This window comes from Mustela nivalis (assembly GCF_964662115.1).
Source record: "Mustela nivalis genome assembly, chromosome: 2".
Taxonomy (NCBI): domain Eukaryota; kingdom Metazoa; phylum Chordata; class Mammalia; order Carnivora; family Mustelidae; genus Mustela; species Mustela nivalis.
Genome location: NC_139021.1, coordinates 8,694,828 through 8,711,227, shown reverse-complemented (window position 1 = coordinate 8,711,227; position 16,400 = coordinate 8,694,828). Strand labels below are relative to the sequence as shown.

The 16,400-nt window shown below is 53.5% G+C and overlaps 2 protein-coding genes across 2 annotated transcripts in view; one reads left to right on the top strand and one right to left on the bottom strand.

The window, feature by feature from the left end:
• The window catches only part of TG (thyroglobulin), a gene marked incomplete at its 5' end in the record, with an annotated part of 236,556 nt that overhangs the window by 202,000 nt on the left and 18,156 nt on the right, over positions 1–16,400 (top strand). The window contains 2 exons of the mRNA XM_082719073.1: positions 575–742; positions 14,836–15,017. Coding sequence (XP_082575199.1) covers positions 575–742; positions 14,836–15,017 — 350 coding nt within the window. The remainder of the gene's footprint in view (positions 1–574; positions 743–14,835; positions 15,018–16,400) is intronic.
• SLA (Src like adaptor) overlaps positions 1–16,400 on the bottom strand; it is an 81,823-nt gene that overhangs the window by 54,671 nt on the left and 10,752 nt on the right. The window lies entirely within an intron of this gene.

The window sequence follows — 16,400 nt, the reverse complement described above, 5'->3', positions numbered from 1 at the left end:
TTCCACCTGAAAAGATCCCACCCACGGTGGCTGGCTGTCCCTGACATTGCTGAAGGGGACACTAGCTGGAGGAACTGTGATCATCAGAGCCAAGGGCTTGATGCCTTCAGCCATGGGCCTGGATTCACAGGCCTGGAGCCGGTGTGACCTTCAGCTCCCCCAAGTGTGGGCTACTGAGAGAGCGGCGAGAGCTGATGAAATTCTCTGCTGGATCCTGCCTTTGGCCACCACCCACCCGCTCCTCAGTCATGTCTGCTCCCGCTTGCTTATATACCTACGGGCTCAGGCTTACCCATTCCTCCCTGTGGATCTGTTGTCGCCTAGGTGGGGAAGCCCTGGGGACCACCCATTGCCCAGAGTGACACTTGCCTTCCAGTTTCTGGCCTGCCATCCTTGCTGCCTATGGTTCCTGTCATTTGACTCTGATTGCCCAGTACAGCCCCAGATGGATAATAGGCAATAGCGCTCATTACGGTTGAAACCTGATTAAGCGAAGCCGTGCAACTGATTCTTGCAGAACCATTTAAAAAGGAGGATAACATCCATGTAACGACATCTCTTTGCCCCCATGTAGCTCCTGGCCGTGAGTGGCCCTTTCCACTACTGGGGTCCTGTGGTTGACGGCTGGTACCTCCGAGAGGCTCCAGCCAGAGCACTTCAGAGGACTCCAAGGGTGAAGGTCGAGCTGCTGATTGGGAGTTCTCAGGATGATGGACTCATCAACAGAGCGAAAGCCGTGAAGGTAAGCAGCCAGCAGCTGCAGAGGTCCCCTGCTGGCTGGGCCCCAGTGGCTCAGGACCTCAAAGTCTGACCTTGGTCCAGAGCCCTTGACTGACCCGCTCATTGACAAAACTATCTCTAAAACACTAGTGAGTACAAAGGCTCTAGAAGGAGCTCAGGAGATGGTAATGGGGGGAGGTGTTTCAGACCTGAGACTCGTGCAAGGTTGTGAACAACACAGACACCTTCACCCCACATCCACAACTCTACCTGTGTGTGAATCACCGAGGAAAGCGGCGTGCAGAGCCTGACCAAGGAGCTCTGTGAGCTTCGGGGTTCCAGGCAGTGGACGCCCCTGCCCCTTGAAGGATGATTGTCTCACTGAGAGTGTGGCTGAGGTGGCACCCTCTTCCAGTCCTGGCCAGGACAGCCAGACCCCGTGCTGGGTTTCTTCCCCAGGAGAACTGGGCAGGGGTCATACCCCCTAGCCGACAAAGGCGACTTCTCGTGGCTGCTCCGAGATACAGCAAAGTGGGAGAAAGTTGTAAGCACGCTCTCCTCTGGTCTGCTTCCTACCAGCCACCTGTCCTTGTCAGGCTGCTCTTAACAAATCCTTTAAGTCGTCAGACCTGGGATGGTAGGTGCAGCGCGTGACCCGCAGGGAGCCGACACTCACACTCAGCATGGGGCTCTGTCCAGCTCTATTGACTAGAAGGTAGCTTGGCTGGAATTAAAGAAATCATCCCCGCAGCCTCCCAGGATCCAGCATGGCCTTGCATTATCCTGTTCCCTCCGGTAACATGTCTCACTTCGGGGAATCTGTCTTACAGCAATAAACACTCCACTTTGACATGATATATGTCACAAGAGTATTTATCACAGCATGAATTATTGTGGCAAATGTTGGAAGCAACCCAAATGGGCATTAACAGATCAATGGCGAACAAGGTTGGGCTACACACAAACTATTAAATATTACGCAGATGGTGAAAGGGGCAAATGGATCCATCGCTACGGGCTCGAGGGATGCCGAGGACATGTTGCTAAATGGAAAACAAAAACCAAGAATGCAGAGGAGTTGTGAAATTAAGGTGGCATCCATATTTTCTTAAACAACCAGCCTGTATCCATCTGTAAATATGTAAATGTGCATAATTTTATGTTTCTTTGTGAAAGGGTTATAGTGTGGGAGTTTGTACAGCAAGCATTAACGTTGACTATCTCAGAAGGTTTAGCAGCATGAAAAAGGGTATTACTGATAGCACTCCTTAGGCATATATGCGTAAGTCATATATATATGCTCTTATGTTACCTATAATGTACGCATGCATGTGTAGATACATAGAGAAAGTGGGGTGTGTGTGTGTGTGTGTGTTGGGGGGCTTGGTGTAGAGTAGAACACAGTCATTAGCTTCTGTCCAGCTGAGAAAGAATGTCTCCATCTGATCCATCTCTGTTTCCCTGCCGAGTGCCCACATACAACACAGCCCCAAGTGCAAGGGGCTGTAACTGAATTATTGAACCAGACTGACTCTCGGGGAGCACTGAAAAGATGCCCCTTCTTCACCATGAGCCCTGGGCCTCTCTTCTCTAAAGTAACGGGTCTTTGAATGGCGTTTGATCTAACCCTTCATAATTTAAGCCTAAATATATACATGTGTACTCCTGTGCTAAGATGCTGAATTGCTATGAAAGATTCATGAAAACAAAACAGATTTAAAGCACGAAAGAGAAATGAATGTTTAAAGATTTACGCTGCCCCCTCCACACACGCCACGCTGGAGAAGGGGCCCTGCAGCGTGGCAGCAGAGGAAGGAACAGCCACTTACCCTGGACCCTTTCCCATATGCAGCAGCTCATCTTACGTTGGCCTGCAGGGATGTGGGGAACTTTGTGCGGAAGAGAATATAGGCTTGCAGCTCGGATTCTTTGGACTGTGGGCTAACAATTCATCCCAGCCTCTCCGACTTTAGAGAGAGGAAGGGCTACTTTTCTACTCCCAGGAGGCTGGGGATCATCCTGGGCAGGTGGGAGCAGCTAGTTTCCGTACCCCGCCATCTGCAGCTCTGGGACAGTGGCGGGGGAGGGGCTCTTACCAGCGGATTTGGGGCTGTGCTGGCCCCAGTCTGTAGCATCTGATTATGCCAGCCCATTGTAAGGGGGTTGCATGGCCATGCGGCCACCTTGGTCTTCCTGCAGCGTGTTTGGGAGTCTCTCAGCTCTGTCTTGAATCTCTGAGCCCCCCAGCCAGGAGTCTGGATCCAGAGAACTGGGATCCCTCCTCAGCAATGTATTTTCATTCCTTTCATTGACTTCCCTGCCGAGGCTTTCAAATAGAGGTTTCCTCAGTGCACTTTCGAGGAAAGATGGCGGAGTTGCTCGCTACCCACACCAGGGCACGGCTGGGAACATGTGCCCTCAGGTCTGGCACCAGCATAGGGAAGGCGCCAGGAGGACATGGTGGAGCGAGGGCTGGCCCTGTCCCACGGTTGTTATCCAAACCCCGGTCCTGGGGCAGAGGCCCCCAGGTCCTCTTTACTCCTGGTCAGAGCCTTCCTCTCTTGCTTCCCTTCTCCGCTCATTCTCTTTTGAACTAGTGCTAGTCCAGCCACTGTGTGGCTTTGTGAGCCTGCGTCCTGCCAAGAACCCATCTGGGTGCTGCTCGGGGGGGAACTGAGAGGGGACAGGGAGTAGTGACGGCTGAATTTGAAGCCAGAGCCAGAACTCCAGTGCCATTACGTGCTGATGTCTCCTGAACAGATCCCTGTTCAGCGCTTTATACTTCCAGCCTGGCTTTGCCCTGGAACTCTAGATTGGTTTGACCCAGTCTATTTGCCCTCTTCACTGAGACGTCTCATAGCTTCCTGCTCTTAACATCCGGAAGGGACTGCTGGTTCTCCTGCGCCCCGGCCCAACCCGTGTGTTCTGCTGAGTTCTTCTCAGTAAACAGAGTCCTGCTTCTGCAAGCAGGGCTGCAGCGAATGGTCATCGTGACTCTGCTCGCCTCCACCCTACCAGCACTGCGTCAGCAAAACTGGCTGGCTCCATCTTCCACGTGCCCCCGGGATCCGTCCAGCCTCACCACCTCTTCGGCCATCACCCTGAGCCATGCTGTCCTCTTTCTCCGGGATCATTCCCCAACTAGCTCCCTGCACCCCCATCATCTGCGAGACCACCATGGACAGAGCCATCCCTCTACCTTGTGTCAGATCCTGTCACTCCCCTACTCAAAGCCCGGTGGCCTCAGCTTCTGCAGAGGGGAAGCCGTAGTCCCGACAGTGACCATTACTTGATTGGCTTCTGTTTGCCCTCTGACCCCACCGCCTGCTATCCCCCTCCCCCACTAAGTGTGGTTAATCCCAACTGATCACTTTGGTGTTCCTCAAATATGCTGAGCATGTTCCCATCTTAGCATCTTGGCATGTGCTGTTCCCTCTTCTAGAATGTTCTCCAGATAACTCACTGTCTCATGTTTTCAGGGTCTGCTTCTTCAGGGTACTTGCTTGACCCTCCAGATATAAAGGGAGACATATTCCCAGTGTTCTCTCTCCCCCTCACCCTGCTCCCCGTCCTTAGCGCTTATGCCCCTGACATACTATACATTTATTTGTCTGTTGTGTTTCTTCCCCAAATAGAATGTGAGGCCCATGAGCTCTGTTTTATCAGTTTCGCGTTCTGCTTTATCTCTGGTGCTAGGAAAGTGTCCAGTCTACAGTAAGGGCTCAATGACTCCTCATTAGATTGAAAGAATGAAATTAGGGGAACCTGAATGTGTGTCAGAATCTAACCTAGGAATCTTCAAGGAAATAATTCATCCCAAACAACCCTATGATCTGTGACCTGTGATCTATTCAGCTGGGAAAGCAGTTCAGAGACAGAGAAGAATTCAAATCCAGATCTAACTCCTGGATCCAAGTCCACGGCATCGTCTTTCGGCTGTGGCCCTCTGGGAAGAGCCAGGTCCTTCCTCCAGGAGCTCCCCACCCACCCACGAGTCTTGAGGTACTCTTGGGGTCACAAACACAGCTAAAACGAGGGCTGCTGTGTGTGAAGGGTCTCACAATCCCACCTCCATTCTCCCTCAACAAGGACCCTGGGAAGGAGATGCCCATGAACTCGTATTTACCACCATTTTATGAAAGAAAAAGGCTTCTGGAGGTTTCACGATTGTCCCAAGGTCATACAACTAGTCACTTGCAAAGCCAAGCCTCCACTGCAGATCCTTTGGCTCCAAATGGGAAGCTTTGCTCCCAGCCCCATGTGTGCTAAACCTTAGAACAGGTGGGGCAAATGCACCAGGGCCACCCTGTCCCCTCCCAGATACAATTGTGGCCCAGAGGTGTCCTCAGAATCCCGGCCAACACAGGATCACAACACTGTCATGTCAACACATAAGCGGGAGCCCGGCTACCAGCTGCCCCTCCACACACAGTATTAAACACCCTGCTCTTGTGTCCCCCTAGGGTGCTTTGCCTTGCCTCAGCCTGCTCACAACCCTCCTTCAGACTTGGGTTTGTGAGTTTCTCCATTTTCCCCAGAAGGTTTGGTGTACCTCGATCCAGCTACCGTTAGCTGAGGGGAGCCCCAGGATGGCACAGCCCCGATGGCCTCCATCCCAGCGATTCCTTCTCCTGAATTCTTCCACGTCCGCCTAGCTCCTCCTGGCCATTTGTGCGGGGAAGCAGGACCTCACAGAAAACCACCGCAGGCTAGAGCAGGTGTCACCCACGTTTTCCCCACACCAAGACCACTGTGTTTAGTCATGCAACACTCACTGAGTCCACTTACTATGTGCCAGAGACCAACCTGGGTGTTTGGGTACAAGTACACATTCAATCCCTGCCCTCAAGGAGCTCACAGTCAGGCAAGGAGAAGAGAAATGAGCAGAAGTAAATAACTAAAATACAGTTTGACAAACACTAGATGGAAAGACAGACATGTTAGTGTGGGGCCTCAAGAGGCACTTGGGGTGGGTGAGGGGCTGAAACCGCAGTGGCCTCACCAGCAGGAGGGTCACAGGGATGAAAGAACTAACCAGGACCCCATCCTCCAAGCAAGCGAGAGCATCTGGGTTCCCCACAACCAGAGCCTTAATTTCTTTATCTGTAAAATTGGGAAATTACTAGTCCATATCCTCCTTAAGATGTTGGGTGAAATCATATATGAGGCCGTGTCTGGCAGATAGTACGTGCTCAATAAATACTAGTTTTTCACCTAGGTCTTTTAGGTATTACTAGAATTAGTGTCCAAAATGATTGTCCCTGATCCAGGGACTTCTCCAGGGAAAGCAGGAATACAAAGGATGTACAACCACTGAATCACCTCGCCTGACCTGAGCCAGTTTTCCAAATTGTGGCAGACACACACACATGCTTTTTCCGTATGCCAGCTCTGCCTTCCTGCCATCCAGAGCCCAACCCACCGACACACACCATCCGGCTTCCCGGGGGAAGTCACAGGAGCAGTAGGCATGGCTACCCCCAACCAAGGGAGCCCCTGGACCCACCCATGACTTCAACAGAGACCCACCGAATCCCACAGACCAAGGAGGGTGGGCAGGCAGGGCTTCTAGCCAGTCCCTGTGAAGACCCTCAGCCACCTTCCACCCCAGGCCGGCGTGGGTCCACACACACTGTCCTAATGACACCAGCAAAGTTAACAACATACCCGTGGAGCATCACGGCCGCCTGAGATGCCTGGAAAGCCTCTGCTCTCGGAGAATGATCTTATTTCCTGAAGTAGCAGCTTTCTGTTGAAATTCATCAGTCGCGGTGGTAGGGATTTTTTTTTCCCCTCTTTTCTCCTCTCTCTCCTCTCTCGCTCTTTCTAACTGGTGAAACTGACAGTCTGCCTACATTAACCGGGCATTAATTTGCATGATCAAAAGCAGATTTGTTCCAAGATGCACTGTTCTGCCTTCCCCTCCAAGCACAAGGATCTCCAAGGAAGGCGAGAAAAAATCAGAAACAGCGCCACCACTGTGCCCCGAGCTTGGGCAGGAGCTGGCCCCGTCCAGGAGCAGGTGGAGTGGGGGCCCTTCGGGGAGCGGGGAGGGGAAGGCAGCCCGTCTGAGGGTTGGAAGCAGCACCTGGCAGCCTGAGGCTCTGGCACCAGCCCCAGCACAGGAAAATCAAGCCTTTGGTGACAGATGATAGCAGAGGAGCCTGCAGGAGTCCCGGCGAGCACACACCATTTCCCCGAAAAGAGGCACTTGGGCGGGTGGGTGTTAGGGTCTGGACCCCTGCCGGGCATGACGGGGGCCCCGTGGAGAGCCCGCAACCTGGAATCAGAAAAACGGATCTCAAATCCCAGCTTCAGTCAATTCAGGCAAGTTGCTTACCCAGTCTGAGCTGCAGTTCTTTTATCCTTCGGTGGGCGCAGAGAGACCAGCCCTGCTTGTCTCCTGCTGTGGGATCAGGAGGCTTCTAGGCAAAGGAGACAGGTCCCAACACCAGGGAGCCCCGTCGGGTCCCTGGCTCCGGGCCACCCTGCAACACTGCAAGCCCCCCCACCCTAGCGCTGTGGCTCCCGGACTCACACAGGGTGTCTCGCCTACATGTGCTGTGGCCCCACCAGGTGGGGTTATCATGCTCCATTCAGAGAAAGTCAGAGATTGGTGGGGCTGACTTACCACACCCCCCGCATAGTAAAAATATTTTATGACTGCACGGGTAAAGATGAATGGGAGGCAAGCTGGATTCATTCTTACCAATTCACTATGATGACATTTATTTTTTCTTCGGGTCATAAAAGAAATTGAAACACATTTTTTTTGAGAGCCCTAAAGTTATGGGAGGCCCATAACTGGGCCTGCTGTGTGGGATGGAGAAGTTCGCCCCGTGACATCTGTGATAAAGAAGAGGCAGGAGCGGTCCATGCATTGGTTTGTGCGCAGGCCCAACCTGTACTTATTGAGGGGCTCTTCTCTAGGCTGTAGGGGGAAGGTCGGAACCCCAACAGATATGGCTCCTGGCTTGTGGAGTTCACGTTCCAGTGAGAGGACACGGACCGTGATGTATGAGCAAGTACATTAAGAATTTCAAATCTTGAGGGGTGCCAGGGTTGCTCAGTTGGTTAAGTGTCTGACTCTTTGTTTTGGTTCAGGTCATGATCTCAAAGCTCTGGGATCGAGCTCCACATCAGGCTCTGTGCTCAGTGCAGAGTCAGCTTGAGATTCTCTCTTTCCGTCTGCTCCTCCCCCACACTCTCTCCCACCTTAACATGCACAAGCACTCTCTCTTTAAAATAAATCTCTTAAAAAAATTTCAGATCTTGAAAAGTGCTGGAGAGAATGGAAACATGAATCCAAGGCACCTTGGCAGGGAGGACTGAGACCTGAATGATGAGGCAGGGCCAGTTCTGGGAAGATCTGGGTGACGAGCTAGCGCAAAGGCCCTGTGGCAGGGCTTGTCTGGGGGACATAGAAAGCCAGAGGGCTAGGAAACACTGTGGGTAATGGAGGAGGTGGAGCAGAGGAAGTGGGATGCACTGGAGGTGACCCATTGGATGAGGTCTCATCAGCATTAGGAGAATGATTCTGTTCTACATGTAGGGCACAGTCACTAGAATGTTTTACTCTAGAAAGTGATTATCTTGATTTATCTTTTTTAAAAAGAGCATTCTGGGGGCGTCTGGGTGGCTCAGTGGGTTAAAGCCTCTGCCTTCAGCTCAGGTCATTGTTTCAGGGTCCTGGGATCGAGCCCCACATCGGGCTCTCTGCTCAACGGGGAGCCTGCTTCCTCCTCTCTCTCTCTCTGCCTGCCTCTCTGACTACTTGTGATCTCTGCCTATCAAATAAATAAATAAAATATTTAAAAAAAAAAAAGAAAGAAAAAAAGAGCATTCTGGCAACATGGAGTTGACTATGGAGAGGTAACAAAGGAAGCAGAGACCAGATGGCCCTGTATTGGAAGGTCCAAGGAGTAAGCTAATGAGTTAAATAAGAATTGAAGGCATGGTAATGGCAAGAAATGACTGGATTTGGGATAAACCTTGGATTGGCAGTTGGGTACTCATGGTGAGAATTTAGGAGAAAGGTCAGAGCTGTAGGTACAGATCTGGGAAAAAAAAAAAAAAAAAAAGGAAAATCTGATGTCACAAAAGCCAAGAAAAGAGTATTTCTGAAGGGAAACAGAGGTCAAACGTCTGATGTCATTGAGGGTGGAGTGAGCCGAGGGCAGAGGTGGGGCTGCAGGCCTGATTGGACATGGGTGACGATGAGGGCCCCTCAGTAGAGTGAAAGGGAGGGAAGACTGATGAGGCGCGGAGCCTGGGGAGTGTGGAAATGGCCACGGTGCTTCCGGAACCCTCTGCGCCATCAGCGGCATCAGATGCAAACCCTCAAGCAGTTTGCGAGGGGGCAGATTACTCCCCGATGAGTCGCCCCTCGGACTTTAGCAGCTGTGTTCCACGGCAAGAGCCGTGTCGTGTTCATTTTGGATTCCCAGTTGCTGGCCCCGGGGGCCTCTAATTTACGTTCATTCAGTGAGCAAATGAGTGTTTCTGTCCACCTCAGAGCTCTAGAGACTTCTGGGGGCTTTCATTAATTCATGCATCTCTCCATACAGGTTTGTAAGAATCAGGTGAACTCTGGAAGGATGCCTCTTTTTTCCCTTTGGGGATTCTACTCTGGGTCTCTTCTTCTCAAACCTCTGATGTCATAACCATTCTGTGTAACTTTAAGAGTAACCAATGAACAAAAATTACTCAGGGACCTGCTGTGTACACTTCTCCCCAAATGCCCACCTGCCAGAGGTGGTATCCGTGTTTCTGCCCCAGGATGGGATAGAAGCTGACGAAAGCACGAGCAAGGATAGGGCAGGAAGAGTGGATAGGATGGTGGTTAAGACGTGCTGGGGGGGGACCCTCGGGACTGGGGTGCACTAGCATGCTGGGGAAGGTGGAAGTAGGAGGGGTCAGCAAGTGTCTCTTTTAATCAGATGGCCGGCTCCTGGCCTAGTAATTGGGGATAGGAAAACAGCCAAGGAAGGTTCTGGACCTGGGGAAGAGCACATGTAGATGACGAAGTTAAATTGGACTCACGTTGAGTTCGAGGGACGAGAGGGGTGCCCAGGAGCCGGCAGAGGTTTGGATGTGTGGGACCGAGGTTGAGGCTGAATGGAGATTTAGAATTCAACAACCTACCAGCCATTATGAACACCAAGGGGAGAGACGGTACCACCTCTCCGCATGTCTGGAAGGAAGGGCAAGAGAAGGGGCAGAAATGGCATTTGAAGAGACAAGACGGCAGGAAGATTCCATAAATGAGCCTGAAGCAGAGTCGGTTAGGGAAAAGGAGACGAGAGGGTCGTCGAGCTGAGTGGGGGAAGAGAGCCAGGACGGGGCGGGGGGACAGCGCCGCCGCTGCCCGGGGTGGGTCAAGGGGTAACATCAGCGACCCTGGAGCGGGTGCGTGGGTGGGGAGAGGGCAGGAGCCAGTTGGCTGCGTGGGCACGCTTCCTGAGTGTGCAGCCCAGAGCCGGCAACGCCAAGGTGAGGCAGACAGACACCCGGTGGTCTGGCAGACAGACCCCACCCGGGTGGGTGGGGACACCCGTCGGCATTTAGCTCTCGGTGGGGGCGGACTCACGGAGAGCTGCACACCACGGCTCCTACAAGAGAGGATTTGCCTGGTGATGCCAACGAAGAAGTGCAGAGGGTCCCAGAGCTCTGGGCAGGGGGGCCTCAGCCTCAGGGGAAAGAAGGGGGTCCCTCAGTCCAAAAAGAAGGAGGGAATTCGGGAAAGGCTCCAGATGGGCATTTCTCTAAGACTAAGAGGGCCAGCCGTGTGGGTGCGGGGGGAGCTCTGAGGATCGCCTTGGGGTTTGAAGCCTCATCATGGGATTGCAGTGGTAGAAGGAACCAGTAGGCAGCAGTGGCTAGTGGCTTCTTACTGGGGCCCCAGAACAGGTGGCACCGACTCAAGGACACCTGGCAGATGGCTGTTCTGCTTCTCCCCCACATGGACCCCCATCTCCGGCAGGCGACACCCGCAGACCACGATGGAGGACCCTTCACCTGGCCCCTCCTGAGGCACAGCAGCGTGGGGCCGTGCCAGCTGCTCATCTCTCCATCCCCTCTGCCCCACCTCTGGCTCCTCTGTCCTGCACTGGCCACACTGGCCTCCTCCCTTACTCACCCGCCTGTCCTCACCCTAACTCCCACCTCCCCGCGTCTTGGCTCAACTGTCCTCCACGGCCTGCCCTGATGATCCCCTCTACGTTTTCAACCCTCACGGACCAGCACCCCCAGTCCCCTTCCCTGCCCTGCGGCCTTGTCTGTGTCACACCCTTATCACCACCAAACTTATCACCACCAAACTTATCACCACCAAACGTTCTGTGTTACAAAATTTGCCGTGTATCCATGTCGGGCTCTCCAGCTCTACCGGAAGTCCCCAAAGGGCAGAGAATTGAACTTGTATTGTTCCCTTGTATTGTTCCCTGAAGCATCCCAAACGCCACCACTTGGTCCTGGCAAATGTGGGCACTCGATAGACGTCTGTTGCATGAAATCGTGAGTGGAAGGTAAAGACCTTCCAGCTAAGCACTTTCCATCATGTCTGTCAACCCTGCAGTGAACATAAGGGCATTTATTTTCAATAATTTGCTGGCTAGAGGAGAGAGAGAAGGAATATGGATTGTCACCCGTGGGCGGCAGCCCCTCAGTAACCGTGAGTTCACTTGACTCCAACGTCAAGCCCAGGCACAGAGAGGAATATTTCCTGAGCAAATTTATGGACGGCCGTGAGTCTTCCGAGGTCACACACCGGAGCCAGGTTCGAACCTGCATCTCTCAAACACAGACCCAGTGCTCCGTGCACCAGGCGATGAGGCATCCAGACCGTGGCCTCAAGAGTTTCCTATGTGCTCGAACTGTTCGGTAGGACCTATTAATGGCGGTCCCTTAAACACACGCACACAAAGAAGACTGTGGGTTCCTGATGGCCCTTAACGCAGCCCAGCCTGTAGCGAGCCCGCTTCCTCGGCGGATTGTGCCTGTAATTACAGCTTGTGGAAGTCGGTGCTTGGCGTCATGTGACGGCCCCATCCCTCCTGCTGACTCTCTAATTAAACTCGCAACAGCATCTGTGCTTTGGTCCTGGCCAAGAATGAAGAGATGTGGCTCTTGCTGGGCCCCCTTTGCATTCCCATGTGCTCCCCGCGGCTGGGGACCACACGCCAGCCATCTCCAGAATGTCCACCAGCCAGCGAGGCCGCGCCCTGGCTGCTCTCAGCCGGGCTCAGATCCCTGGGAAATGTGAAAGCAGCCAGAGTCTCGCGGGAGACAAAACCGGGCCTTCCCTCCGGCTCCCTAGCTGGGCAACTGCTTACAGCTATGGTGGAGGAATTTCTAGCCACGCCTGGGCTCAGGGCCCTGCCACTCTTAAAAACCACCTCACTGGGATTCCTGGGTGGCTCAGTGGGTTAAAGCCTCTGCATTTGGCTCAGGTCGTGATCTCAGGGTCCTGGGATCGAGCCCCGCATCAGGCTCTCTGCTCAGCAGGGAACCGGCTTCCCCACCCCGTCCTGCCTGCTTCTCTGCCTACTTGTGATCTCTGTCTGTCAAATAAATAAATAATATCTTAGGGGGGAAAAAACAAAAACCAAAAAACAAAACAAACAAACAAACAAAAAAAACCCCACCTCATTGTGAAAATAGTTTCCAAGGAACTTGTGTAGGGGCTCTACCCTTTAGGTAGGGCCAATCATTTTGCCGCAGGTATAGGGAAGAGGAGTTCCCAGGGTTTGGACCCACAACTGATGGGAACAGCATTGATGAGGCCTTTAGACAGGGGCTTCCCTGACCCCTCTGGCCTGGGCACAATATTGCGTCTACAAACATTGGGCAACGGTAACACACAGGCTGAGAAATTGGTAGTAGTCATGTCATCTCGCCTCATGACAGTTTTATGAAGAGGGTAATATTCCTGTGCCCATTTTACAGAGGAGAAAACGAAGGCCCAGGGAGACTCAGTAACTTGCCCAAGGTCACACAGCTAATAAAGGGCAAAGCTAGCATCCAAGCCCAGGTCCCTCCAGCTCTGGGATCTGAGCCCGAGAGGTTTGGCTCTGGGGTCCCCTTGCAAGGACCGTATCCTGTCTCTGGAGCCTAGTGTCTCCACCAATCATCTGCCTGGCACGTTTGCTGAGCACCAGCTGTGACTAGGTGCCTAGCCCCGTACTGTACCCCATGTGCCCCTTTTGCCGCATGGTCCTTCTGGAGCTGTAGACAAGCAGACACCAACAGCATCTGGGGACGGAGCATGGCATCGCGAGTGTGTGCCGGCCTCCCCTGCCCTGGCCCGGTAGTCCTCACCTCTATTGCCCATGTGCCCAGAACTGTGCTCAGCTCTTTCGATGTACGCGGCGTTGGAATTTGGCACTGATTCAATCCAGTTTCCTAATCCACATGTGATTTTGATACTTCAGTAAAACAGGCATGGTCAATGTTTGGCAATAATTGGAGATACGTGCACGATTTCTCATACTTCTGTTATAAAATATTCTGAACCCTCAGAAAAGGACAGCAAATAATATAATGCAGTTTTTCCCCTGAACTACTAGTAGGTTGTGAAGTCAGCCAATGCATTCTGAACAGCTCAGACTCGAACAGGAACTCGCGTAGAAACACTCGGCTCTGGCAGACATGGGAAGAGCCACGAGCATGAATGTCCTTCCCGAACATTGTTCCAGGCCTCTGTGGGCGCGCGCCTGGGTTCGGAGCTATAAACTGTCTTTCTGACTGTAGATCACGGTCATCAGTACTTGGTGGTCATCGATAGAATGACGGCTATTGTATTCACTCTTCGTTTTTAGCAGATACTAGTATTTTGCCATAGTTGCTTCAGATCTTTTTCCAAGAAACACAGGTTACAGATAGAATTTAAGTGATCCTCCGCTCCCCTTAGCCTCTCCTGAGCCCACGCACACGGCTGGACTAAATACTCTATCAACTGGTCTGGCCTCTCCTACGTGAGCCCACCCGCGTCGGCTGAAAGAATGTCTCAGGCGGGAGAGGTTGCTTCCTGATCATACCCACACCTCGAATTCTAATCGCACGTCCTGTGTGTTTGGAAAGGTTTAGAAAAACAATTTAAACAGGCCAGGATGTCTTGATGAGCATGTCATGCTGTTGGCATAAGAGCCTAGAAATAGGTGAACACCCGTGATAGGACCGAGCAAGGGCCCTGGGGCCTGGGCCTCACACTTGAGAGCTGCATGTCTTACTCTCTGCTGCCCCTTGTCTTCAGAAATGAGGAAACTGAGTCCTGGGGGAGGCAGATGGTCCCCCAAGAGTGCCCCAGTGCAGAGAACAAGAATGTTGGGACAAGGAAGGAGAAAAGGACAGACGGAGGGAGGAGGGAAAAAGAAGGGAAGGAGGGAGGGAAGAGAGAGAGGGACAGCAAGCAAGCGAGCTAGCGCCATGTGGACACTCGTCCCCTAACCACTCCAGGAAAACCGGCCCCGCCCTCCTTCTGTGGGCCTGCTCTTCGGAGCACGGGGATCCCGGGAAACTGCTTCCTTCCCACCTCTGCCCTCCAAAACCCGAGGCCTCGTGAGAGCAGGGAGCTGCACCAGCCTGTGCCCAGCTCCTTCCCCAGCCCGGCTCGCAGCCGGCCGAGGTGGCCCATCACGGAGAACATGCGCAGGAAGCAATCGCCTGGCGACGGCTCGCGTCGCTGGAGGAAACTGGAGTTCGCTCTCGCGAGGAAACCAGCTGTCGGGCCGGCTGAGAAGCTAAGGGATCAAGCCCGGGGTGACCCGCACCAGCCGGCCGTAACGGCCTGTGTTTACTGACCACTTACGGAGTACCGGCCACCACTTCAAGTACTCGGCGTGTGTTAGCCCTTTTGGTCCTCACTGTGAGCCCACGTGGAGTCACCTGTTTTCAGGCAGGGAGAGGCAGGCGCGGAGAGCCCCGCCACCTGTTAAAGGTCACACAGCTAGGACAGGTGGAGCGGGGATTCGAACCCGGGTAGCCTGGCTCCAGCGTCCCTGTGTGACCACCACGTCCCCCGGATTCCCAGGGAGAGACTTCTAGAGCAAGGGTCCGAGGGAGACTGACTGCAGCCCTTCAGAAGCTGACTGGGCATTTCCATGTCTTATTTTAAAGCAATTTGAGGAAAGTCAAGGCCGGACCAGTAGCAAAACAGCCTTTTACCAGGCGCTGCAGAATTCTCTGGGTGGTGAGGACGCGGACGCCAGCGTCCGGGCGGCGGCCACGTGGTACTACTCCCTGGAGCACTCCACGGATGACTATGCCTCCTTCTCCCGGGCCCTGGAGAACGCCACTCGGTGAGCGGGGAGGGCGCGGGCTCCTGCTGCCCCAGGGCTGGGGTCACGGATGCACCTGCCGTGTGCTGCGAAGGGATGGTTTGAAGGGTGTCGAGACCCCCTGCCCAGTGTGGTGTCCCCACCCGGGAGCCTGTGGTTTCCAATCCCAGCGTCACTAGCTCAGAATAAAACGTGGTCCCTCCCCCTGGGATCTTGGCGACCAGAAAGGCTTTAATTTTGCCTCTACTGGAGACCTGTTTCCAGCCATGCAGCCAACAGCTATTTCTAGAGGCCCAGCCCCAGACTGGATCCTAAGAGCTCGCAGACGTCCAAGTTCTAGATGCTGCGAGGCTCATCACTCAATCCCGCACCTGGCTCAGATGCGGGATGGTGAGAAAACTTGGGGCTGAAATTCAGAAACCTACATTCTTGCCCCAACTTTGACTTTAACCGGCTTGGAAGACATCTGTGCCCGGGGTGGGGGTGGGGGTGGGGGGGGAACTGAAGAGAGAGAGAGGGCAGGTAACCAAGGAAGGCTTCACTGAGGAGGCAGATTCCAGTTCCCTCTTGGCTCAGGCCCTCATAGCCTCCTGCCAAGCTCAGGCAGTGACCTCCCTGCCTCTCCTTGGCGGCACCCCTCCACCTGGCTGCCAGGGTGGGACTCTTTCCTGCAGGTCTGAATCCAGCCTGGGCCTGCTCACCATCCCCTTCTTCATGAGAGAGAGCATCGCTGCCTCGTGTGCCCTGCCAGATCCCCATGGCTGGCCCTACCCCTACCCCACAGCCAGAAAACAGGCGGACAGACCTTCTGTACTGAGAGACTTTCATGGCTCTCACCAGCCTCGGTTTTCACAAAATCCCTGTAGCGTGGGTCCCGTGGGCCCCATTTCTCAGATGAGGAGAGGGAAGGTCAAGGAGATTCAGAAACTGCTAACTGGGATTCAGAACCTGGTGGGTTCCAAGCCGCCTGAGGTCTGTCTTATTCTGACCGGGCCTGGTGCCTCTTACACACACAGCTTGAGCACCAGCCCACGCACGACCCACTGTTGCAAGCTGGTGCTTCTGGAATGTGTTCCCATCACCCCCAGAGAGGGAACGAGTGTGAAGGCTTAGGAATCTAGAACAGGGTTCTCAGCCTCCTCGCTGTGACATTGTAGGTGGATAATTCCTTGTGGAGGGGTCCGTCCCAGACTTTGTAAGATGTTCAGGAGCCTTCCCGGCCCCTGCCTGCTAGATGCCAGTGAAAAAACTTTCATCTACAGCTGTGACAGCCAGAAATGTCCCCCAAACTTTGTCAGATGTCTGCTGGGAGGGAGGAGTGTCCCCAGCTGAGAGCCACTGGTCTAAAGGCATCATATATCTTTGAGGATATTTCTTCTGCCTTCTTTCCAAATGTGCAGTCAT